Genomic DNA, 26,773 nt, shown 5'->3' with positions numbered 1-26,773 from the left:
AATATTGCTGTGTTGGAAAAAAAACGAAGAAATTAAATAATAGAAAATGAAGATTCATAAAACAATATATATTACAGTTCCTCTCAACACATCTTCTACACAGGCACACAGTTATGTCGAAATAAAGTAAACTTGGAATCAATTGTTTCGCCATTTGTCTTCATCAGTTTAAAATGCCAACACATTGATCAAGATACATGCTGACAGAAGGATGCCAGTGTTGCATGGTTTCTTTTTTTGCATTGGGGTGTATTGAAGAACAGACAGTGTAGACTGGGACCAGCAGGTGGCGGAAAAGACAACAATAAAAAATAGCACATTATCATCGCATGTGGGAAACAAACGCAGCCGCTCAGCTCAGATGTGAAGCCCCCTAGCGGACAGCGCGCACAGTGGCGCTGAGCCGGGCTGCTGGATTTGCCTCGGACTGTCGTGTTCAGCAGCGCTCTGCCCGCCTGCTCTCAGTCTCCTCAGCACCGCTAGTCTGGGTGTTTTAGCTCAAGCTGCTGCCGCTTACTTCATTTGCGTCTTCTGTGAAGAGGAAGAGATCAAATACACCCAGTTTTAGAAGGAGGGAAAGAAAGCAGGCTATCCAGACTCTCAGTTCCAGTAAGTATCTCTAATGCACATCTATCTTTTGTTTGTCACAGAAATAGGTATGATGTTTTGGTGCGTGTGTGAAGGATGGAGCGCAGCAGATGCAGTTGTAGACAATGCGTTGTGCATCACAATGCCTCTAAGACAAATGCTAAAACGTGTAATTACTACATAAAACACACTGCAGTGATTTGATTTTAAGTTCAGGTATATGCCTGTTTACAACATGTATGAGTTCCCTTTTTGACTGTTGCACCAGTGTTAATTAAAACGCGTTAATAATTGTACTGTAATTGTTTGCCAATTTTCTTCCACAGCATCGCTGCTTAAGATAAACTTTGCTTTGTTTATTTGTTTGCAGTGATTTGTACGTCACTTTAGGGGTTTGTTAGTACATTTTCCATAAATCAGCATTGAAACACTGTTTTTCTTGTATATATAGGGCTGTGTGGGAAGCCTGAATAGTAATTATTGTCTGCTTAACAGAAATACATCTGTTAATCGTCCTCCACCGTATCAATAAAACATACATTTGAAGGTAAAGGCGTCAATAAGAAAACAGGGTGATCCAAATTAAAATATTTCCCTTTCTGCATTGCAATTTTCTTCAATTGTATATTACATTTTTAAAGCAGCCTCACATGTCAGATGTTTAGATGACTGGAAAACTGTAAAAACCTTTTTTTTTCTGAATCTAATTGATTTATTGGTTTATTTTTTTAAGGGTGAGGAGTGAAGTACTGGGGATTTGTGAAGATGGTGAAATTGGGGAGTAATTTACATGACAAAGGCACCAAAGCGGCCAGCGTCGAGGATGGCTTTCAGAACGTCCCGCTGATCACGCCGCTGGACGTCAATCACCTGCAGTACCCCGCCCCCGACAAGGTAGCGCCGGGGCTCTGCTGCTGGGGGGCACTTTTAGGGCTTTTACGTCTGGGCTTTTATTATGCATTGAATACGAACCCATGCTCACATTGATCAATTATAGTTTTTTTGCTCGCTTGGAATCGCGGCTGAGTTTAGCACTGAACAGGGAAGACCTGAACAAGCAGACGGTGTCAAGATCTCCCCTGCGAGATGCCCCCCCTCCCGGTTCCACCCCAGGTTGATGGGGTTTATATTAACCCTTTGTATGAATGCAAGCAATTCCCGGAGGAGGTAGAGTCATTAACGGGTCTTAATAGAACCTAACAGCATTTCACAGATGGGGTGTGTTGCGTTGTTTCACTCCCGATGATCATGAATATGCATGTGTATGAGTGTGTTCATGTCCGTATTCATCTTTTAATGTACATTTGACTAAATTCACTAATTTACTAGTGCTTTGTGACTTCCTAAAGCCACACTGGCTTGAAGGCTTAGTGATGTAGTTTAATTAATAGTTTTGATATAGCACATTTAACATTGCTTATTCATAGTTATGGATTTGTTAAGACACACTATACATTATATGTGTAATGCCATGCTTAAAAACATAGTAACATCTACTGTTAGAAGGAATGTATACATTTAATCCTTTTTTGAAATTCATAAACCGTTTTCATGGTTGCAATCCTGCAAAAGGAACCAAGACATTTTAAACAGATGAATAAAACTCCTTGTTTCCTGGGGTGCCTGAGAACCCCCCCCCCCACCAGTCTCAAGATGAAACCTCCACCTGCTCGGCTTCTTACACAGTTTGCAGAGTCCGGAGGGAAAACCTAGGTGTTTAATCATTTAGGACTAAATGCCAAAGAAACTGGGATTCTGTCATTGTATACAGTAAGAGTACTCTGCGCAGTGTATAAAATGCAGCATTAATGTAATATTTATGATGAGCTGAAGTGAGTGCCAGTATAGAAATATTCATTCATGCATTCATCCATTCCTTCATTCGTATATTTATATTTCTATATTGAGTGATTAGCAGCTTCAGCTTATAGGTGAAGAACCTTTTCTAGACAATCCACATCTCCAAGTCTCTCCTGTGTGCAGCAGCCAACAGAATGATACACAACAACATTTGACTAGGGCTTTCAGAGGAGTGCTAGGTTTTCCTGTAAAGTGAGCAGCATTTAGAGAGCACACAAGCTAACTAGATTGCATTGTCATACTACACAGGCTAATCTCTAGAGGAGACTAATGCTTATTTGTCAGGAAAAATAGAAGAGTTCAGTACACCCAAATATGGGTTATTATAGTGCACTACAAGCCGCCTCTCTGCCTCAGCAGTCTTTGGCTATAAATCCAGTTGGACTGAAATGAGTTCTGTGAATGGATGCTATCAAGGAAAATCACCATATTTCAATGGGCTATTGAGTGGCTGTTCAGTGTACTATAGCAAGTGAAATAAAAATAAAATAAAAAATAGAGGGATATCCTTTGTAAACCTCTGATTTGTAGACCACTGAATATTAGAAGAAAAACAACCAGAAAAAGTGATTAGACATATTTGATGTGTGTCTTGTGTGTCTGTGTGAGAGAATGCTGGTACCTCAACTGTAATGATCATGGGATTGAAAGATAATTCTTCACCTGGTTACCAGCCCCACCTACTCGGAACGTTCTAAATAAATTATAAGAAGTTGTGGTTTATTTTTGCTTTTTTCATCTATTATTATTTTTCAAAGAAAGGAGTTAGTGGTCTTTTAGATTAAGATGCATTTAAGACTACAGGAAGCCTTGGTTTGAATGCCATGAATGTATGAATTAATTATTCTTGGAAACCCTGTATCTGCAGTGGGCAGTGCTGTATTTCTCATTTGTCTTGGAAGCCTCTATCTCTGAGAAGTGAGCTGTGCTTCCAATGGAAAAACTGCACTGCTCTACAAGTTGAAAATCACCAAGTGTTTCTCCATTTATTCATGTTTACTGCTGTGCCAACTCTAAACTTATCTTTATTTCTCGACTCCTGCTGTGGTAGTGGTGAGAATCGCAAGGTTAATTGATGACACTTCTGCACCCCCAAAAACAGCACCATCAGTTATAACTGCTGTGGTGCAAGTATTATTACTTCTGTGATTATTACAGCCACAGAAACGTTGGGCACTTTCATTGAAGCCAGATTCTATTTGCAGTTTCTGCTAACATTAGTATTGGATAACTGCATGAAGCTCCTTCGCCCATCTTGCCATGTGTTACTTTTGTAACACCCTCCCCAATCTGTAACACATGATAGTGGACATACGTGTGCCTAATTTGTGGGGGCTTAAGTTAATATCTTAATGGGGAATGGGATTTCTAGGTAGGGTGTGTTGTCTGAAGGGGAGGTCTATTTTCCTCTGATAAGAAATTTCTGCTGAGGGGGTGCTGTGCATTTGACCTGATTGTTTACTCCCAGCTGCCTTAAAATGCCTCTCACTGGGATCAGTGATTTGCTTGGGGTGTCACAAAGGAAAAACCTTCCAATTGATATGGGCAAGCAGCTGGTTGAGTTATGAGTCGACTAGCAATTAGTTAAATGAATAAATGAAATATTCAATTTCCCCAGAGCTCCTTCATCATCACTGTCAGATACAATCTTATTGCAATTTATCATTTATGGTAAAAAAAGGAACACTTAATGATAATAACACTTTCCAGTTGCTCAAGTACAAATGTAAAAAAACGCTATGTATTAAGAGAAATGGAAACCACCAGATATATAATTTGCTGGAAGGATTAAATTAATAGATATGGACTAGAAATAGCGATTTCTTGGATTAGGTCAAGATTAGGTCAAGGTTAGAGTGTATTGATTGCAAGTTTATAATCAAACAAATAAATAGAAGTTGCTTGGAATGAAAACATTTAATAAACATATTCCTTGATGTATCTTTATGTTTCTTTCTGGCTTAGATTGAAAGAGCTTGGCCAAGAGAATCAACTGCATTTTGCATAAGTACAGAAATCATTAAAATAGCGTAGGTGGGAGGATATTAACATGTATATTCCTAGTGGAGGCAATTAACAAATGACCTTGAATTTACCTCTGCAAGTGTTTCTTTCAAGGATATTTTTGGGTAGATTTAACATTTTAATATATGAAGTAAATTACACGTACCAAAGATAATGAAGATATAAATTGCCCTATTTAAACCACATTTTTAATCCCTTAATGTATATCCCTCCTGAAACCAGGTCAACAGGTAAGGAAAAACAATCGCTGGTTTAATGTATGGCTTCTCTGGTCCCCTGAGGTACAGAGTGGAGATGAGATGTTTGGCTGTGATGCATCCTGGCAGTCACCTGATGACGCCAGCTAGACTGCCTGATTTGAATGTTGTGACTCATACTCATCACAGGGGTGGGGAAAATAATAAATGGAAAAAACATTCTATCTATCTGTCTATCTATCTGTGTTTGTGTGTGTACTTTTGTGAAAGTATAAATGAAAACAATGGAAGCTTAAAATAAAAGCAATTATGTTGATGCAGTTCAGTGAATATCAATGTATTGTCCTTTTAATGGTCCCATTGGGATTAATTTCAAACGTAATAATCATCATTGGAATCAGACAGTAATGTCTTTGAGACCGTGTCATCAGATTACTCACAGTGAAAATGTCTGTTGTTTATGTGGATTTGCTTGCAGACTGATGTTGTGTTATCTCTGTAGGTTGTTGTTAAAACAAGAACTGAGTACCAGACGGACCAAAAAAATAAGGGCAAACTGAAGGTGCCAAAGATTGAAGAATTCACCATCAGCTTCAACGATGGCGTGTCAGAAAGACTGAAGGTAGGATTCCAATTTTCAGCTGAAATAATAAAATTAAAAACACACAAGGTGCAGATGTATGTTGAATTTGAAAAATATATTGTGTAAAGTTTGTATTTATCTGGACAATCTTGTCTAATTTTGCCTGGAAAGGTTTGTGTTTGGAATATGTAGGAGTAGTTGATTTCAGATTTCTTGTGTTCTTAACACTGAATACCAATTATTTACTAATCAATCAAATGCCAGATACAAATGTGAAAAAAATAAGTTACATTACACTGTCCATTGATGGAAGAAGGTAAAAGTTAGTTAAGTGAATATCACAGAATCATGGGATAATGAAATTACCTTGACGTTATCTGACATCCACATCCATTACTAACACAGAAGATTAGGCCAGTGGTTTTATGTCCTTTTGATGGGGGACAAGAAAACACAAATAAATAAATATTGAGATTAGAAATCCTGGGGGTTTATATAGAGTATTGTAATGGCAGAAGCCTCTTGCAATTTTATCATGCCAATATATTACAGCTATATTACAGGAACCATTCAATTTATGGCCAACCAATCGATTTGGAGGTCCAAATGTTTTCCATTACTCCACAGTATTGTGCTCCATAGATATGCTGGATGAAAGCTCCATCCTTTTAATTATATCAGATTTCATCTTGAAAACCACAAGTTATTGGAATGCCATGTTTTGCACGTCAAATTGCTGTACGGATTATAATGATGGTATCTGTGAGCAATACTACTGTATAACTATCATAAACACAGCTTAACCTAATTAAAGAGCTCAGTTTGTGTTCTGCCACCATATTAATCTTTCATTTAGCAGCAAATCTGTCAGAAAACTGCTAAATTCACCAGAACAGCATAGTATATAATTGGAAGTATTTGCTACATGAGAAACAAAGTGGAAAGACAAGAACAACAGCATGGCAGTTTCTCTCAGGCACACTCAATACTGAACTTGTACCCTTTATTTGAACACTTTTCTCTTGAGGGTCTCAATCTCAGAGGCCAAGGCAACCAGACCTGCAACTGGTAACAGGCACACACAGGGAGAAGTGATGGCTCTGATTTGTTGTCCGTCTCATCAGTGACTTTCTACAGTAATTGGCAGGTTAACGAAATCTACATGAAATCTACATGAGTAAGAACTGTAGATTTAGGGGTTAGACTTTTGGTGAAGGCCGACTGAGGACAGCCAGTGAGAAATAAATCAGCGCTTGTGTGTTTCACAGGATGTCAGCAGCCTGCAGACGTGAGGCTGTGACTGCCAGTCTGAATTCATTTGATTACTTCTCAGTATAAGATGAGGGCTTGAAGGCTGATGTCTTGGTCCCATACAAATGTTGAAGTCTTTATACACTCACCTAAAGGATTATTAGGAACACCTGTTCAATTTCTCATTAATGCAATTATCTAACCAACCAATCACATGGCAGTTGCTTCAATGCATTTAGGGGTGTGGTCCTGGTCAAGACAATCTCCTGAACTCCAAACTGAATGTCTGAATGGGAAAGAAAGGTGATTTAAGCAATTTTGAGCGTGGCATGGTTGTTGGTGCCAGACGGGCCGGTCTGAGTATTTCACAATCTGCTCAGTTACTGGGATTTTCACGCACAACCATTTCTAGGGTTTACAAAGAATGGTGTGAAAAGGGAAAAACATCCAGTATGCGGCAGTCCTGTGGGCGAAAATGCCTTGTTGATGCTAGAGGTCAGAGGAGAATGGGCCGACTGATTCAAGCTGATAGAAGAGCAACTTTGACTGAAATAACCACTCGTTACAACCGAGGTATGCAGCAAAGCATTTGTGAAGCCACAACACGTACAACCTTGAGGCGGATGGGCTACAACAGCAGAAGACCCCACCGGGTACCACTCATCTCCACTACAAATAGGAAAAAGAGGCTACAATTTGCACAAGCTCACCAAAATTGGACAGTTGAAGACTGGAAAAATGTTGCCTGGTCTGATGAGTCTCGATTTCTGTTGAGACATTCAGATGGTAGAGTCAGAATTTGGCGTAAACAGAATGAGAACATGGATCCATCATGCCTTGTTACCACTGTGCAGGCTGGTGGTGGTGGTGTAATGATGTGGGGGATGTTTTCTTGGCACACTTTAGGCCCCTTAGTGCCAATTGGGCATCGTTTAAATGCCACGGCCTACCTGAGCATTGTTTCTGACCATGCCCATCCTCTGATGGCTACTTCCAGCAGGATAATGCACCATGTCACAAAGGTCGAATCATTTCAAATTGGTTTCTTGAACATGACAATGAGTTCACTGTACTAAACTGGCCCCCACAGTCACCAGATCTCAACCCAATAGAGCATCTTTGGGATGTGGTGGAACGGGAGCTTCGTGCCCTGGATGTGCATCCCACAAATCTCCATCAACTGCAAGATGCTATCCTATCAATATGGGCCAACATTTCTAAAGAATGCTTTCAGCACCTTGTTGAATCAATGCCACGTAGAATTAAGGCAGTTCTGAAGGCGAAAGGGGGTCAAACACAGTATTAGTATGGTGTTCCTAATAATCCTTTAGGTGAGTGTATATTGAGATAAGCAATGGGAAGAAAAACCTAGTCACTGTGAGAGCCTTGACCTAGAAATCTGAAATTATTTTGATTGAACATAGTGGGGCGATCACTATGTTGGTAAATGCAGGATGTATAGCGTGGGATAGGCCAGCACCAATGTCTTAGCACACAGAACTAGTGGAATGTCATATTATCTGTATTACCTGCACCAATTTTATCTGCATCTCTAGTGGGACTTTTTGACGATAAATGAGAGAAATCCACACTACTAATTTGTGTTTTTAACCACCTGGCTTCTTGCATTATTGTTCCAAAACAAACGTCAAGGTTAGAAACAGGAAGCTGAGAGCAGACCAACTCACAGCAATATATAAGATTTCCAATTTGAGTCCATATTCATTTCACAAAGTTTGGATCACTAGTTAATTGTCTGTGATGCAGACATCAGCCCCCATTACAAAAGGGCTCAAACAGAGACCACTTAAGCTGCTGTTCTACCTCCTGATCAAGGTACTTTGCCCAACCGTATCAGTGGGTTTAATGGATTAATGTGTCAGGCAAAATAATAATGAAGGAATGAAGAAACACCTGGTTTCACCTACCAGTGGCAAATGATAATCCCAGTACTTAGTGGCAGGCATCCATGAGGTACAAGCAAGATGGAAAACAAGACCCGTCCCCTATAAAACACAGGATTTGTAGTTTGGATGTTTTGATTTAATCTGGGCCCGAGTCTCAGGGATCATATGGTCATATGTGAAGAAAGGGATGCCAGCCAGCACAAAACATCTTACCTGCTGCTTATTTGTTGTTGTTGCTGAAAGCCTGTTTAACTCATTAGTGTGTCAAACCCCATTCTCTGACACAGGAAGCTCTTCCAGACATAACCTGATGTGGAAGTTAAGATGCCCAGCGTGTGTCAAGACTGAGTGTCAGCTTCATCAGACAGACCTCTTTGCGTTTGTGAATGCTGGTAGACTAGCTAGCTGGATTGTTTGCATGAGTTGCGGAATATCATTAGATATTTCCCTTTTCTATTTTCTGACTTCGCTGCCAGTGAGAGTAGGGGAATTCCCCCAGTTGTTATTTCCTCAGACTAAAAGGAATATTGTCTTCATTAAACATTTACCAAAAAAACAGAAGTGGAAAGAAAACAGTCTCATGATATCTGAAGTAGAGCAACAGAACTGATTAACATATCACAGAAAAAAATAAGGATAAACAGCCTAGCTAACTTGGATGGCTCTATTGTGGAAGCAAAGCATTGTTGCCCTGAAAACACAGGCTGGTGTAAAGAGCACTCCAAGCTTGGGGCGTGATCAAGTGCCTGGTCTGTGTACCATCGGACATATGGCTGTGCCTCGCTGAAAACATCCTGGCATTTTGAGCTGGAATTTGGCACAAAGGGAACTCACGAGGATACATGTTCGTAATTGCCTTTAAAAGCAATTATCCAGTAATTACCCACGGGTTACATTTTGCACATTATAAAGCAAAATGGTCTACATTACTGACCAGATTTAACAGGCTTGTCTGTATTGCTCCATTGCTGATTGATTGCTGCCCGATTTTGCTTGATTACGTGGAGCCTCATTGTAACAAACGACTCAATAGAAAGGGTGACTCTCTATAGACCCAAACTGGTCAACAATCAACAACCAGGTTTAACATAAAAGGATCTGTGTTGTTGTTGTTGTTTTTCAAATCTTCTGTCTTCTGAGTCTCTTTGAACACACTTAAAATATCGCACTGCAGAACAAGAGGAGGGACTTTGTGCGGCTTGACTGTCTTCACTTTCCGTTAGGCTGAACGCCGTGTCGCAATTTTAACTGTCAGGTTTAAAAAAAGAAAAAAGATTTATAAAGTAATTGGGCTTTTCACTTTATTCCCACAGTTCCTCAGAATGAAGTGTCACTTGCGCAGTCACGGTCATGATCGCTCAATCACCTCTAATATGGCCTCATAATAATAATAATAATAATAATGCTTCATGTTTCTATAGCAACTCTCATCCCAAAGGATCCCAGGCAGTAGAGGACTCACGTCACCCCCACAGAAGTGCAACACCTCAGGGGTGAAATTGCTCAGCTAATTAACCTATGGGGGGGGCAGGTAGGCTGGACTGACTGCTGCTGTTGAACAACATCCATACAACAGAGCTGCTGTCTGATTGGTCAGCCTCTGGTGACTAACTAGTTTGGTGTTATTTCTATGGAATTCTGCTTAAATTCCATTTCAATTTTTTGTCTTACTTTTTATAAGTCACACATTCCAAGAACTAGAGACATTTCTTCACAGATTTCATGGATGGATTGATCAGGCTGAAAGTACAGAATTAAAAAAAAATATATATCACTTTATTTGAAACTCCATCAATTCCTCTTCAGGAAGTCCGTGTCACATTCCTGGGTGAGGCAGCACAGTGTGACCCGTGACAGCATCTGATTTTGCTGTGTAACTGTCGTTCCTGGAACAACATAACCCAGACCGAGTCCTAAGTCTAACCTTAACCATCTCTGTAATGTTGTTCCAGGAGTAACAGCCACACAGCAAAATCAGGTTATGTATGACCAGTGACACCAGGCCCTCAGCGTTTGCCCATGTGTGTAACCCACAGACTGTGCGGTCCTGTGCGGTCCGGTGCTAATAGCCCTCAAAGTAGTCTTGAGAAGCATTTAAATCAAAAGACTTGTGGGTTTCTGCAGAACTAAATGGGGCGAATTTTTCGAAGCTGCAGGAGAGGAGGAGGTTAGATTTTAACCTTAGGGGACCTACACTCGCTGCTATCAGCAACCTAGCTGACAGACGCAACAATAAGTCCAGATCCCTGCAGGGTATTTTTTTCCCTTTTTATCCGCCTGTCAGAGAAGGGGGGGTGATAGAAAGAGAGATGAGGGTGGAGGTGGGGGTGGAGGTGTGGGGGTGGGTTAGGTATTTACATTGTTTTTATTGTGTGTTTATTTGTTTTCTATTCACATCTTTCTTTTAACTCGCCTGGTCAGGACCTCCCCTCAGCGGCCGCCTTCCCAGCTCTTAGATTAAAGTGAATAACAATGACTTTCAGATTGCAATGAAAAAAGTCAGATATTGGTTTCTCTGCAGTGTATGCCAGAGATATCTCAATTGTATCATTCATGAGTGACGAAGTATTCTGTTCTCACTATTTTTATTATTATTATTATTATTATGTTTCTTTTTAATTTCTCATGAGATTTTAGAGACTGCCTTAATATATTGCGGGTTTCTTTGATCAAATATTATTCTTGAAGACAAAAAGAAAGAATAACCTGGGAAGCTCTCTTATCCACAAATCTTGTCTTGTCAAATTTGTCCGCCTTTCAGTCTCGTGAAAACCTGAGCAGCAGCACATTACCGTACATTGCTGATGTGAGCATACGTAACAGTTACGGCTGTAGTGATACAAATCATTTTGCAGGCTGACAAAGAAAGAGTCTAAATTACCCTGATATTATCACTGTACCTACGTCCTTACCAATAAAATATATAACAGTCATATGATTTAAATGAAGGTTACATTTTGTTAAAAGAAAATAAGATAGATTGCTAACATTATGTATGTGTGTGTGTGTGTGTGTGTGTGTGTGTATATATATATATATATATATATATATATATATATATATATATATATATATATATATATATATATTATCTTCACTAACCTAATCTGTCATCTTTGAAAATATACTAATTTGCAGGACATAATAAGAGTAAATATTAGAGTAAAACTCAACTTGCTACAGTATATTATGTAAGCTTGGAATGCAATTTTCCTATGCAGGTGGACGTAGTGGTAGTATACAGGAACACATTGTGTGGGAGAATGTTGGAGGACAGATACATATTCAGAAACCCCCATTCAGAAACTGTGCTTCATATATATACATACAGTGAGGGAAAAAAGTATTTGATCCCCTGCTGATTTTGTACGTTTGCCCACTGTCAAATAAATTATCAGTCGCCAAGCAGCTTGGTGAGAAGGTGACAACAGTTGGTGCGATAATTCGCAAATGGAAGAAACACAAAATAACTGTCAGTCTCCCTCGGTCTGGGGCTCCATGCAAGATCTCACCTCGTGGAGTTTCAATGATCATGAGAACGGTGAGGAATCGGCCCAGAACTACACGGGAGGATCTTGTTAATGATCTCAAGGCAGCTGGGACCATAGTCACCAAGAAAACAATTGGTAACACACTATGCCGTGAAGGACTGAAATCCTGCAGCGCCCGCAAGGTCCCCCTGCTCAAGAAAGCACATGTACAGGCCCGTCTGAAGTTTGCCAATGAACATCTGAATGATCCAGAGGAGAACTGGGTGAAAGTGTTGTGGTCAGATGAGACCAAAATCGAGCTCTTTGGCATCAACTCAACTCGCCGTGTTTGGAGGAGGAGGAATGACCCCAAGAACACCATCCCCACCGTCAAACATGGAGGTGGAAACATTATGCTTTGGGGGTGTTTTTCTGCTAAGGGGACAGGACAACTGCACCGCATCAAAGGGACGATGGACGGGGCCATGTACCGTCAAATCCTGGGTGAGAACCTCCTTCCCTCAGCCAGGGCATTGAAAATGGGTCGTGGATGGGTATTCCAGCATGACAATGACCCAAAATACACAGCCAAGGCAACAAAGGAGTGGCTCAAAAAGAAGCACATTAAGGTCCTGGAGTGGCCTAGCCAGTCTCTAGACCTTAATCCCATAGAAAATCTGTGGAGGGAGCTGAAGGTTCGAGTTGCCAAACGTCAGCCTCAAAACCTTAATGACTTGGAGAGGATCTGCAAAGAGGAGTGGGACAAAATCCCTCCTGAGATGTGTGCAAACCTGGTGACCAACTACAAGAAACATCTGTGATTGCCAACAAGGGTTTTGTCACCAAGTACTAAGTCGAAGGGGTCAAATACTTATTTCCCTCATTAACATGCAAATCAATTAATAACTTTTTTGAAATGCGTTTTTCTGGATTTTGTTGTTGTTATTCTGTCTCTCACTGTTAAAATACACCTACCATTAAAATTATAGACTGATCATTTCTTTGTCAGTGGGCAAACGTACAAAATCAGCAGGGGATCAAATACTGTTTTCCCTCACTGTATATGTATATATATATATATATATATATATATATATATATATATATATATATATATATATATATATATATGTGTGTGTGTGTGTGTGTGTGTATTAGAAATTAATCACTTCAGGCAGCCATACTATGAAGTGGTCATTAATCCTTCAAATAGGAACCTGCATTAAATTAAAAATGCTTGTTAATAACAATAGTTATTATCTTCCTGGCCATGAAATGACTTTGCTGTAGAAGCACAGTTATCAGTTATTTGCAATTACAATCCATGCACACATGACTCATACTGATACATTATACATTATATTTGAATTAATTGACCTTACATTCCATTTGCAACTATTGCCATTTAATTAATGACCAGTTTGTGTAATTCTTATAGCTGATCACTTTTCTCAGTTGGGCACTTTGTGTTGATGTTGTTTGGAAAGTTACTGATATTACAACGGAGCTGTAAGCCTTCAGCATCTGCATGGAAGTATTCTTCTTAAAAATACAGATACATGGAGAAACGGTAGGAGATTTTGTGATACCTGTAATGTTACACACTTACTCTGTAATTTCCAGTTGCAGAAGTGGTCAGAAATTAAGAAAAATCTATGTGTTAACATACAGTAAAATAAATTACATTAAAATACCTGGATACATTTGTTACAAGTGTAGTTACTCACAAGTCAGATATGAGACAGACTACCATAACATAACTAGGATATGTTATAATGCCACTGAAAACTAGACGTAGACATAGTTAGTGCTCTCTGTTATTGCATACATGTATTATCCATTAAATGTAGACAGATACTGGTCGGTCTGCAGTTCATACAGAACAAACAGGACTGTATGGCTATTCTATTCATGCTGAAACGCTGTGGTGTCCCCATAGCAGCCTGATGTTTGTGCTTTGATGACAGGGGTGAGAAACGAAGGGCTTGCTAAAGCAGTCCTACCAGAATTTATTCTCGTCTTTTAAACGGGACCCGATAATTCAACTACGATAAGAGAAACACCACGATGATTTATGAAAACAAGATTTGTTTCTTCCTTTCATGGCTTTAAAAACAAATGCTGCTTTTCTACTATTACTATCTACATCATGACTTCACCATATCAATATTCTTTTCATTAAAATACCCCTTATTCCCTTTACATTAAGAGAGCATTTTTAGTGTACAATAAAAGTTATGTTCGTTGACTTCTCTTGAATTGAAACATTCCAAATCATGATATGGTATACGTCCACATGACATCTCCGCAACCAAAGGTTCTCCAAGTTTGGGAAGCTCATCATCATAATTGAGTTGAGCCATGTTTCCATTTGTTAAAACACTTGAAACAAATATTTCTCATGATATAAAATATATTTAAGAAATTAAAAAAATATTGCGATGCACGATACACAGATGGTGTATTGTATCGTACTGAGAAATATTGCTTTTCATTGACACATGATTAATTGTCTCACCCCTAAAAATGATAGTCCTTTAAACCTGCTGCAAAATTAATGTTTCACAAAAGCATGTAGTTGAGGGAGCAATACTGAATATACTTACCCTCAAGTTAACATATAATTATGTGCTTTCAATTTAATTGTGAAGAGTTCTGTGTTTTTTAGTTAAACTTCCAGAGAAACCAATTTCCAGCAGGTCAGTGGAAAAGTCAGTGGCATGAAAGATTAATTTCTCATTTTGCATTTGGTGCAGCCCACCGCTTGTTATTCAATCAACACAACGTCAGTGAACCGCCCACTGAAAATGCTAATCAATGGCTCAGGGAGGTTGGAGCTGTTTGTGCATATCGCCAGATCAACTCTGTAATCTAATTAAACCACTGAAAGGAAACAAAAGGAATGAGAATTCTGAACCTGAACAAAACCAACTATGAGACATTATCAGGAGACTTATAAAACACAACAATTTTTCCATAATAAATCCAGATGTGGTAAACAGACTAAAACATAATCATAAACCAGTTAAAAATGCAGTGTTCTGTTGGTGAGCTTTGGATTAAAGAATTAAAATGGCACAGAGTTCTTCTCTTAAAGCTGCCATAAATGTTGAGAGTGAGGGGTACTGAGATGAAACATCACAAATCAAGCTTTTTCAGGCCACCAGGCTTAGTTGAAAAGTCGGACAAATTGCTGCAGAGTTGTGCGTAATCTTCTTTGCAGGCTGCCTAGTAAATCATTTCACCCCACTGAAACTCTCAGACAGGCCATCATGGTGGTGAAGCGATTATGTACTATGGTGTGTTTTTCAACCCGTTTGGAAGCAGTGTGAGTTTCTCAGTCTGCTGGCATACAAGTGACGTACAAGTCCGAAATCGTCTGAGTCCTACAAGATTGTCCATAGGGATGGAAAAGATGCTGAGATTTGAAGAAGGGTTGTAATCCTCAGCAGTGCTTGGTTCTCCACTACTGGTCGGTGGTTTTCACCATTAGTCCACACCGGAGTCCCTGGGGGAGTTGTAAAAGCAATTAATTGTTACGTGCTGTTTTCTCGAGCACCTGATTTTTCACACTGCGCATCATTAGGAGGACTCCTATGGCAGATACTCACTAGGAGGCCTCTGCAGTGAGAAAGGTCTCCAGGAGAGAAGGATTGTTATTCCTAGCATTTCATTATAAGAGTCATCGGAACTATTAAGTGGATTGCAGATAGATGACGGCTGAAGAGCAGTAGAGAATTTTATGTACTCAGAAGCAAAGAGAGTTTGAAATGACAGTTGTAAGTAATGTCATATCTTGGGTTTTGCATTTCAGCATGAAATAGTAGGAAGGGATAACTTCTGACATTAATGTTTTTAATTATTTCAATAGCATCATTCCTAATAATACAGCTAATTAGCAACAATTAATTATTGTTTACCCCATTTGCATACCCTCTGAGCCTCATTAGCAGTGCATTTCTCCAACAAGGAAGAAGTCCAGGTTTCCGCTCATTTATATTTGTCACAGAACAAATGTCATTAGCCTTTGCAAAAAGTGCCATAGAGATTTGACCTGCTGCAGTTATGCTTTATGGGCTTCAATGGTATACTTCCTCTGCCAATTCCCCCCCTCTTTCTGATAGTTCTAATTACTACAGCTCTTTAATGTGTTATCCATAATTATAGGCCAGATTGTATTCCTACATTTTCATAAGGATCAGGCATGTAGATTCTTAATTATGAGTGAAAATGTGTTTTTCTGCCCTTTATTGTGTGGTTTCCAGATAGGCTTGGCCTAATTAAGTCTAATTACCATACTTTGAAATGCAATCATAAAATTACATGATTTTCCTCTCACTAAGAGATAGTAACTACTCTTTGTACAGTGAAGATGCATACATAATTGCGTAGACCTGCGTCATTGTCAGCATGCTGACACATTGTACCCTGATGGAGATAGTCAGGCTTAATTTCTGTTGTGTCTCTCATGGTTTGCCTTTTTAAAGGAATATGTGGCCTGTTTGTTTATAGGTCAGGCTGTCTTATCAACGACATGACTCCATTTCTTTCCCTCAGTTTTTCTTTTGAATTTATTTATTTATCACTCATCTGTTTGTACCCCCCGATGTTAGTGCATATGTGCCTCTGTCTGTTTCCAAAATGGAGGGATGAAAGGTTTAGGAATTACTCCTGTGAGAGTGACAGCATACATATGGCTCGAGAACTGTGATCTTGTGCAGTCTGAGTGGGTGAATGTCTGACGGGAGAAATTAAAACACACAGAAGGAAAACAAAGATTAGCTCTGAGAAGGCATATGCACAGGGCATTGCACATTGTAAATCGTTTTTCATGTGGTAAATAATCTGAAAATGCATGGGATAATGGACTAAGGCTACCAAGCTGGAGGGATATTAAAGGAACATCATGGAGAAATATCTGTGCATCATTCTGTGCATTTTATTGTTCTGTAGATGAAAATAATAATCAAGGACGAAAATGCAAAGTGCAACCCAAGCTGGTATATCAGTAGGCAGATATGAAGGGCAATTTAGGGAAAAGCATGTAAAGATCTCACAGACTTTGAACTGAGGTCCTGGACAGAAGCAAATGTTATTTATTTTGTATTTTATTTTCATCTACAAGGTGTCCAGAGTCTGTAATCTCAAGGACCATTTCAAAATGTTTGCCTGCTAACGAGGCAGATTTCATCCTTGGAGAGCAGGTCCTCTTTCCCACAAGGAGGTGCAGCCTTCTGTCCATTTTAACAGATTCCTATTACTCTATATCCTGCGCACCCATGTTTTTTGCAGTGGGAATTTTTAAAAACAGCATTGTTTTACAGCATTGTTTAACCATGGGAAGGTTTTGAAAATGGATAGTATTTGAGTGGGAGTGATTTAAATACAGGAATCATTTTCTTCACTAAATTATGAAGCTGTTTTACATTTCAAGTGGTTTATGTATTTTTTATTTGCTTACTCTTGACTGGCAGCAGTGATTCACTAGAAAACAAAAATCATTGTCATTAGAAACATCTGTCATCTTTAAAGTAAAATAAACTTACAAGCAAAAAGATCAAACAAAGAAGACAATGCTAAGTTACAGAGCAGTCCAAAAACGGCACGACTCACAAAGCAATCACATTGGCCCATGTGTACCGTGCATAAAAGCACCTTGAAATCATCAAAGGAAGCGCCCGGGTTTGGAGCGGCTGCCGTGCACATGGGCTCCCGGCGAACCAGATAGGATTCCAGATTCGAGTTGGAGTATTTCTGTTTTTCATGTCTGTCTCCCCACTCTCACTCTGCCGCCTTCCTTGATGGTGCTGTGAGATTCGCTTTGACTTTTGAAAATGATGAAAAGAAACAAGCAAATGAGAAAAGGAAACAGAGCCCTCTGGCATCTGCTTGGTGAGAAGGTACAAGATCAGCTGTGAGAGCCACCAGTGAGTTCAAGGCGAGTGCCGCGGGAGTGGCGCAGCCTGCAGGGTGTGTGGGGAGCTCGCAAAATAGAAGCAGAGCGTTTTTTTATTTTCTTTTTAGTTTTTGTTTGTTGTAGGTTTGTGTTTTTATTCTGTGGCCCCAGTGGGCTCGTGGTGCCGAGTGAGAGAGCAGGCTTGGAGGTGGTGTTAGATTGGCTGGCCTTTCTGCATCCGCAACTTAGGAAATGGTGCAATAAGTTTGCCAGCTTTACAACTTATTGTTTTTCTCTTTTACTCTCTCTCTGGTTTCTTGAAATAAAAAAATAATTTAGTCATAGCTTTTCTGATTTGGGGTTTACTGTTGTTGTTTTAGCCCAATTAGTTTTTCTATAGAACATTGATAAAAGGTGAACCTTTAAATATCTCCCAAAAAGTAGTATTTTTTGTGTCATGAATAGCATAGTTAACCCTTTATTTCGTAACAATCCTATGGCTTTGTTTCCATTTTGTTTGTCTACCCATCTACAAATTTGAATATCCTATGACAAAAGCCGCAAAAATGTCATTTTCCTATGATGTTACCCTACTCGTACCTTGTATTTGACATTTGTAAAACCATATCTACTATGCCTCTTCTCTGCAATGAATTTATATATTAGAGGCTGTGACCCATACAATTTTCCTCATAGGAATTATGTGACTTCTGGTTATGGTTAATATAGACTCTGAGTCCTAGAGTAGAGCAAAAAACAACAGCAAAACAACGACAAAAAAGCAAACAAAGAGAAAATAAAAAAACACATACTTGTTTTTTGCAACCCCCAGACCATGTGCTTGACCACACTCACATTGTCAATTTTGTATTTTGCCCAAAACAAAATTAAAGAAGTCTAGGCCCATATCGGTGTTGACGATTAAAATTAAGAAGATTTGAAAGGATAACAAAATATTAGTAATTTTCTCCAGGGCTTGACTCAAAAGATAATCTTTTTTAAATATGATTGGCACTAACATTCTGTTTTAAAGAGCTTACATTGACAAACAGTAGCGGCACTGTTTTTGGCCTCCTTCCCTCCTTTTGATAAGATGTCGTACTTTTACCAATTTGATGATTTAGGATAGCTTATAGCAATAAGAAGCAAGAAGGGAGCTGTATTCTGAAAGTAAACACTCAGCAGGTGTGTGTGTGTGTGTGTACGTGTGTGCGTGTGTTTGTGTGTGTTATTATTATTATTATTATTATTATTATTATTATTATTATTATTATTATTAATTTATTGGCAGACGACCTTGGCCAGGGCGACTTACAAAATATAAGAGCAATACCAAGTGTATATTCCAGAATGTAAAAGCTGATAAGTGCAGACAAGATGTTAAGTCAAAGTTAAGGGAGAGGGAGCATAGGGGAAATCAAAATAAACAATACAAGTGCTAGTAATGCAAAGGAAAGAGTATGAAACAACATTGTATAAGTGCAATCTTACAGGAGAATAAACGACAAAATTACAAGTACAGTCTGAAAAGATGTGTCTTAAGTAATCGCTGGAAGAAGGTCAGAGACTCTGCTGTTTTGACTTCAGTGGGAAGGTCAATCCACCATTTAGGGGCCAGGGATGAGAAGGAGCGGCTCTGGAGGACAGAGAGTGGAGAGGAGGCAGAGTTAGTCTTCTGGCCCTGGAAAACCGCAGAGGTCTGGTCATGGAGATACAAAGGTCTGCAGGTAACTCAGTGCAGTGTGGTTGAGACAGGGGTAGGTGAGGGTCAGTGTCTAGAAGTGAATACATGCCGGTATCAGGAGCCAGTGGAGGGAGCGGAGCAGTGGAGTAGCGAGTGTGAATCGGGGCAGAGAGACACCAGACGAGCTGCAGGGTTCTGCATGAGCTGGAGCGGCGGGTAGTAGTTGCAGGCAGGCCGGCCAGGAGGGAGTTGCAGTAATCCAGGCGGGAGAGGACCAGGGACTGGATGAGCAGTTGTGTCGAGTACTTGGAGAGGAAGGGACGGATTCGGCGTATGTTGCTCAGGGGGGGTTGTGGTGGGGGGTATGTAATGTAACTTTTCCATAATGTTTGTGAAAATGAATAAAAACAATTTACTATTTTGATGAACTTAAAAATGTTACAGAATCAGATCTCACAGTAAGGTTTTGAATTGCAGTCAAATTCAATATTCGTCAGCTGGGTGTCTGTTATTATATACACGAAAACATCCATAATAACGTTGGAAACATTGCTACAGAAGTGCCTAAATAAATCTAATACTCTGAGTCAGAAACAATCTGTTTTAAATATTCTGGTGCTCGCAACTGATCAGATCACAGAGCAAAATGAAGATGCAAGAGAGACTTAGCTTTGGCTGCTTTCCTTCTGGTTGCTCTCAGAAAAATCACAGCAGTGCTAATTACGATGTAAAATCAAGGATACTACTTTCAGATTTAGATGTTATGCCTCCTTGTTTTGGAAAACATGCCATTGCCGTCTGTATTAATAGATCTTTGACCTAATTTATGCAGACTGTGGTTTTAGTGGTTTAGGATTCAGCATTTTGAACTGAGTCAGCGGATTATTGCGATGGGCGGCCATGAATGGAAATCGCTTTCTCTGATGTCTGGAGACTGATTGCAAAACACATACAGACACCTTTGTTGCAGTAGGGAAGATTAGTTAAAACAAACAAACAAGAAGGAAATGCACTGAGCAGGCCTCATCTGTGCTAGTGATTCTCATTGCTGAAGCCTAACAAGGTAATGAGCTTAATGTGCAGTGGAAGCAATTAATTATGCAGACATCCACCAGCAGCCGAGAGTGACATATTATTGAAATGCTCGTTCTGACTCTGGGTTTTGAAATAAACAGAAAAGCTCGGTGTGATATATACTTCCACTGAGAAGTATGAGATATGTGGAATGCTAACCCAGAGTTGAGTTTGCATTCTTCACAGGATATTTTTGACTTTATCTAAAAATAATCAAGTTTTACCTCTAGGAGAAACATTGTGGGCTGCCCACGGTATCATGAAAAGACATCTAATGCACAGTGGCCTTTGCAGCAAATGAGTTCATAAATAAGAACAATTATTTTATTACGTTAGGCTGTCAAATTGCAAGCAAGGTATATGATAGGGCAATGCTTCGCTTCTCTAGAATGTGAAGACGCCCACGTAGAGTTTAGCTTGTAGGAAGCAGCGAATTAACGTGGATTTCCACCCCCCATTCTTGAATGAAGGTTACTGACAATTGAATTTGGACCGGCAGTACTGGAAAAGTATAAACTTACAAAGTATGATGCATGGCCCCCTCACGTATTGTCGACATGTTTGTGTGTACTGTAGCAGTGCACTGTAATTCCTTATAGAATTGGGAATCAGACGTGCTTCCCTCTAAAGCCTAGGCTCAGACTATAATTCTCTGTTTTAAGCCGTTTTATTTGTGAAATCATAAATACCACAGGTCTCTCTAAAGAGTCACCTAAAGGTACGACAAATAGGTCTGCTGTGCTCTTGGTAGCTCTAGTCTGCATCACTGGATATGAATTATGTTCCAGATCTGGTGCTGCCAGATGTCAGGCCTTACACAATGTGAACAGTAGATAGATCTGTTTCGTTATAATAGCAGAACAACAATACCTCCATATAAACACATAAATTGGCTCCTAGGATATGCTCCAGAACAATCTATAGAAATGTAGCGGCTACATATGAATCCAGTTCTAGATGTTTACCTTGTCCTTGGACAATAAAAGTTAGGACACTTTTTCCAAGGCTTTTAAAGTGCAGGGGTTGGGAGCCAACTCGAGTTTTGCTGCACATGACAGATATCCCTGCTTCCCACCTCGGCACCACACAGGGTTCCTGGGTTCACACATTGTGAGGTGCTCTGGAGTGATATGGATTGGATGCATGGCTCTCTGGAGGGTTTAGTGCCATCTTCCACCCCCGGTCTAAAAGATTTAAAAAAAAAAAGATCAATGGCCCAGCTCTCGCTGTTCCTGCAGTAAATTTCCCACACTTTGTTTTGAAAGTAAGAAAAATAAATAAGTTGGATATGTTTTACCCCCCACCCCCCACACACACACATTGGCCACACAGTGGGAACATCTCACAAACTGTTATTGAGGTGTTGTTGTTTTTTGTAAAGAAAGAAAGGCTGAGAAAATGATTTGTGTTCCATAAGTGGCTTTTAACTAAACCATTTAATTAAAATCCTCTTGGAAAAACACAAATACACATATTCCTGCACTAATTCAGACAAAGGACATTTCATGGTAAGAATTGCCAGCATACATACAAAATCCTCTGTACACATTTGTATACATCCCTACTGATAAAAACAATCAGAATTTACTTTAGGTTATGTGTACAGTTACATACACTAATGAAGGCTGCACACTCATCTTACACTAATGCCAAGCCAAGACAACACTGGGGATTTTTATTGTTATTGTCAGGTATCAATGATTCAATTAGGAAACCAATATTGCTTCAACACAGCACGGCGGGGTGATAACAACCCATTGGGATGTATGGCTGCCAGGCAGTGAGGTCGCCCCAGGAAAGGAAAGTGCTCATGTGCATATAATAACCCGTAACATGGCAAGTGGTCTAAACAAGTATGACAGATGCACTTGCTTCCCAGCCCGGCCCCGACTCCCTCATTGATGCAACTGCGTCTCGTCAGTTCTGGCTCATCGTCCTGCATGAGAATGGAACCACGTGCCGTGGCTCATGGCAGGATCAATCAGCCAATTAGCCACCTGGAGTGGGTATTCTTCCCAGACTTGTTAAAAAGGACAGACTGACTACAACAATCGAATCAGTACCTTGGGTTTAGTAAAAGTGCAGTAAAAGGTTTATAAAGGAATGTATTACAGAAGTGTAATAATCAAGTAATTAATGAGTGACAGAAATATTGCAAGGCTTACAAATTGTAGATAAAGGAGTCACTACAGAGATGTTTAGATAAAATCTGTAAATAACCTAGACACACCTGTTCCTTAATAGTTATTCATAGACAATGTTCAAAAACAGAAAATGTTCAAAACTTCAAAACATTAGAAACAAACTAAACCAAAGTTTGTTACTGGAAGACAGATTAGGAAATCTGTCCTTTTATCCTTAGAAATGTTATTCATAAAGCCCTTGGGAAAGGTCACATTGGATACATATTACAGTTTTAATTTGATATATTTGTATAACTTAAAAAGAAAGAAAGAGAAAAAAAAATGTTTAATTTGCATCTTACCGTGGTGTTTTTTTTTGGTAACAACTGCTCTCTGACAGATTAAATTGTTGTGTTTCAAAATCGGGCATGTAGGTGACAGTAATTTTAATACATTAGTGTCATTAAAGATTATTTTGCCTCTCTTATCATCTTAATTGGATAGTAGAAAACAAAAGGCTTAGTGATGCAGGGTAACAGATTCTGATAAAGTAGACGTTTGGGGCTGTGGGCTGAGATGTTATGCAGTTGATACAGATATCAGTGAAAGCCTGCATCTTCTTAACACGGCATTTTGTTTTTTCTTGGTGCCAGAAAATATTCTGTTTGCTTTTAGTATTTGCTTTTAGTTCTTGTCCAAAAACTGCACTCTGTTCTAAGATGCAGCAGGAGCCAAAATGGAAAAGAGTGAGTGGAGATAAGTGACAGATAATTCACTGCCTTTTAAGCTGTTCTGCTTTAGACCTCATGAAAGACCATCTGTGTCTCCCATAACAAAACTGTTATTTTTTTATATAAAACATGAACAAAAACCGACAAGCTAAAAAGCTTTTATTTGTGCCTTGATCAAAGGGTGTGAAACAAAACTTCCAGGCTTTGGCTCTTCTGTGTTGACTATAAAGCATTTGTAAATGGTGCAGCAGCTACAGTTTCATTTACAGCAGAATACTGGGGGGATGAAATGTATAAAGTCTCAACCTACCAAGGTCATTTGGGCCACATCCCAGACAGCTTCTACTTCACAGACACACACACACGCATAGAATTCACAAGATTTTTAATGGTGTTTATAGAACACATACCTGCCTTTGCAAAACCTCACAATGGACTGTCTGTAATTACTGTCTGTGTGTTGCGTTCAGAGCCGTTTGCCACGCAACGGCTGTATTGATTGTCGCAAATGGAAAATCAGAAAAGGGAGTGGGTTACAAAACATTACGAAATGTATGTACATCTACATATTTTTTTCAAATCTAACAGCATAAACTGCAGTTTTCATTGTATGATCTTGGCAAAGGTGGAAAAACTCAGAACAGTGTAGGTGCTTTTAATTAAAATGGGTCTGTATTCTATTTAAATATCTGGAAGCTGGAAGTATTTGGTAGATATTGTTGTATTGTCTTAAACCGTGAAGGCGTTCACAGCAATGCTGCCCTGGTTACACTAGCTAGCTGAGTTGTACACAAGGGAACAGCAGGCGGCTTCACTATCACGCACCTGATGATTTTAAAGAGAAAAATAAAACATCAGGTTTGGGAACAGATTGTGCGAAAGTAGCTGAAATGTCCTCCTATGCAAAACAAAGAAACAAATCTAAAAACAAACAAGAGCAGACAGCAGCACACGCCCCTTATTCCACAATCACAGGAAATGGGAAGACGTGTTTCCATGAATGATGGGTCCTGCTTTTCCCTTCTTTCGTCCGCAGGTCACGATCCTCATTTTCCTGGCCCTGGCATTCCTTGCTTGTATAGTGTTCTTGGTGGTATACAAGGCCTTCACCTATGATCACAGCTGCCCAGACGGATTTGTGTACAAGGTAGGTGATCCGCCGTGTCTCTCCAGGCTGGGACCTGCTTAATGTGCACAGGAGACCTCAAATACTCCCCACTGTGTACTACTTTCAGGGAACAATTAAAAGTGACTGTTGAATTTCACCTTATTAAAACACAACAGTGGCTCAGAACACACTAATGTAAGAATAAAGCCTGCAGGAAAAAAGTCTGCATAACTGTGCACATACTTTATAAACGTATGGGCTATACATTCATCAGTATGGTTTATACATTTGTCCTAATGATTTATTAGGTAATTTGCACGGTGTATTGTGTGCACGGTTTATTAATTTGTGCATACAGTTTATGAATTTGCTCAATTCAGTGAATCAACTTCACACAGGTAAATAATGTGCATGAACAAACCGCTCTATAAACAAATGTATAAACTGAACACACAAACTCAAAACATTTTATTATTTTACTATTTTATCTTTCTAACTGGAGCTGCCTATCTTAATAAAAATGCATGAAATAAACAGGGGGAAATCATCACAACCGACATGGAAGTCAGTTTGTAATTGTCCTCTCTTCTGTCGCTCAGCACAAGCGCTGTATCCCTGCTTCCCTTGAGGCCTATTACTCTGCTCAGGACTCCAACACGCGAGGCCGTTTCTACACTGTCATCAGCCACTACAGCATGGCCAAGCAGACCACCTCCCGCTCCGTCTCCCCCTGGCTCCCCGCGGGCGCCGCCGACCACGACGCCAAAGCTCCTAATACCGAGGGCCACTGAGTCTCCGGCAAAGATACTCTTTTTAAAAAACAAACAAAAAAAACCGACAATAAAACAACGACAAGCTTCTTATTTCAGATCCACAGCGCTCCGGCAGTGAGAGGAGATGATCTCTAAGTCATCTGACATATGTTTTCAGTTTTTTCTTGTTATTGCTGTTTTGTATTTGATATGAATAACAAGCATTTGTACAAAGGCATGATCTATGTTGGTGAAATTCATGTTTTAAAGTCATTTTGGATACAATTTAGAATAAATTGGACCAGTGCTGACCTGGATTCACGGTTCAGTGTTTCTACAGTACATAATTCAAGGCATGCACTATTGATTTAAAAATATAAGACAAACACAAACAAACTGTGGAAGCTGAATCCAGGATAAAGATACTCATTATACAATGATGCAGTTTGTTTTCAAATCGCTGTGCATAAATGTTCCGCTGTATAAAAAAACAGAAAGTAATTGTTTATAATTATGATGAAAAACTGGTTCAGAATCATTTAGTATCATTTTATACATATCTTCAAGCATTGATGACATTTAAAGCTGTTGTAGACAACATCAGATTGACATTCTGAGCTATGCCCTATGTATAATGTGACTAGGACCAATGGAAGATGAAGAAACTCATTTATTTATTTATTTATTTATTTATTTATTTATTTATTTATTTATTTATTTTAAACACAAACAATTTCAATACATGTCTCTGTAGATTAGATTTCTAATTCTTGTCCAAGTTGTATATAACCCACAAACAAGTGGCATTTTGTTTTTCACTAACAACCACCTTTATTGTTAACGTTTACCTTGAATGTTTCTGAGGGAGTTTGTGTGACTAGAGTGACCAGATTTGTAGCGAAAAGCAGGGATATTTTTTTAATTTGCACAGTCCATCTATGCTGTATACAATTTGCAGAACTTCTTATAGTGAACAAATAACGTTTTTAATGTGGAAAATACATGTGAGAGCTGGCGATGTGACAACACTGGCTTGGCCAAAGCCCCATTCCTGTGATATTTAGAAACACGTTTTAGTTAGACGTCACTGCAACCAATTTTTTTTTTATTTTCTTCGAAACATAAGAAGCAAAAACTATGAAAGAGATTTCAGAATGTCACTTTTTCATCAGCTGTAAAAAAAATATATACTTTTTAAATCTTTGTGGTGTACTTTTGTCAATATTTAGCAAAGCCTGAAGTATTTCTGAGTGTGCTACCTTTAGTTTTCTGACAAAACTAAAATAAAGCAAGCTGTGTCTGACCTTTGTTTGAAGCTTGTTTTTATGGAAGTCTGCAGATAAACCCCATCGATCTTTTCTTATTTTGTGTACTTCAATATCTGTGGCTACGGAAGTATTAGCAAATGATGACAAAAAAAACCCAAGATCTGTCTTTGAAGTATACAGTAAACGTATCTTAACAGAATATAGATTTTTGAACAGCAATACAGTACGTGTCAGTCTTAATATCTGGAAATGTTCC

At 39.2% G+C, this 26,773-nt stretch overlaps 1 protein-coding gene across 1 annotated transcript; it reads left to right on the top strand.

Annotated features, from left to right (window-relative positions):
• The first annotated feature begins 416 nt into the window (after positions 1-416).
• nsg2 (neuronal vesicle trafficking associated 2) lies at positions 417-26,552 on the top strand. The gene is made up of 5 exons (XM_066717021.1): positions 417-609; positions 1,322-1,482; positions 5,173-5,292; positions 24,426-24,536; positions 25,097-26,552. Exons 2-5 carry the CDS (start codon positions 1,354-1,356, stop codon positions 25,286-25,288), a joined length of 552 nt encoding a protein of 183 aa, XP_066573118.1. The 5' UTR covers positions 417-609; positions 1,322-1,353; the 3' UTR covers positions 25,289-26,552.
• The last annotated feature ends 221 nt before the right edge of the window (positions 26,553-26,773 follow it).

Source organism: Amia ocellicauda, chromosome 11, assembly GCF_036373705.1.
Source record: "Amia ocellicauda isolate fAmiCal2 chromosome 11, fAmiCal2.hap1, whole genome shotgun sequence".
Taxonomy (NCBI): Eukaryota; Metazoa; Chordata; class Actinopteri; order Amiiformes; family Amiidae; genus Amia; species Amia ocellicauda.
Note: the sequence above shows the minus strand (reverse complement) of the source record. Positions and strands in the feature narration are given on the sequence as shown.

Coding starts and splice junctions, on each gene's coding strand:
- nsg2 (XM_066717021.1), top strand. CDS start 1,354: ATGGTGAAATTGGGGAGTAATTTACATGACAAAGGCACCAAAGCGGCC. Junction 5,293..24,425: donor GCGTGTCAGAAAGACTGAAG/GTAGGATTCCAA, acceptor TTTCGTCCGCAG/GTCACGATCCTCATTTTCCT. Junction 24,537..25,096: donor CAGACGGATTTGTGTACAAG/GTAGGTGATCCG, acceptor TCTGTCGCTCAG/CACAAGCGCTGTATCCCTGC.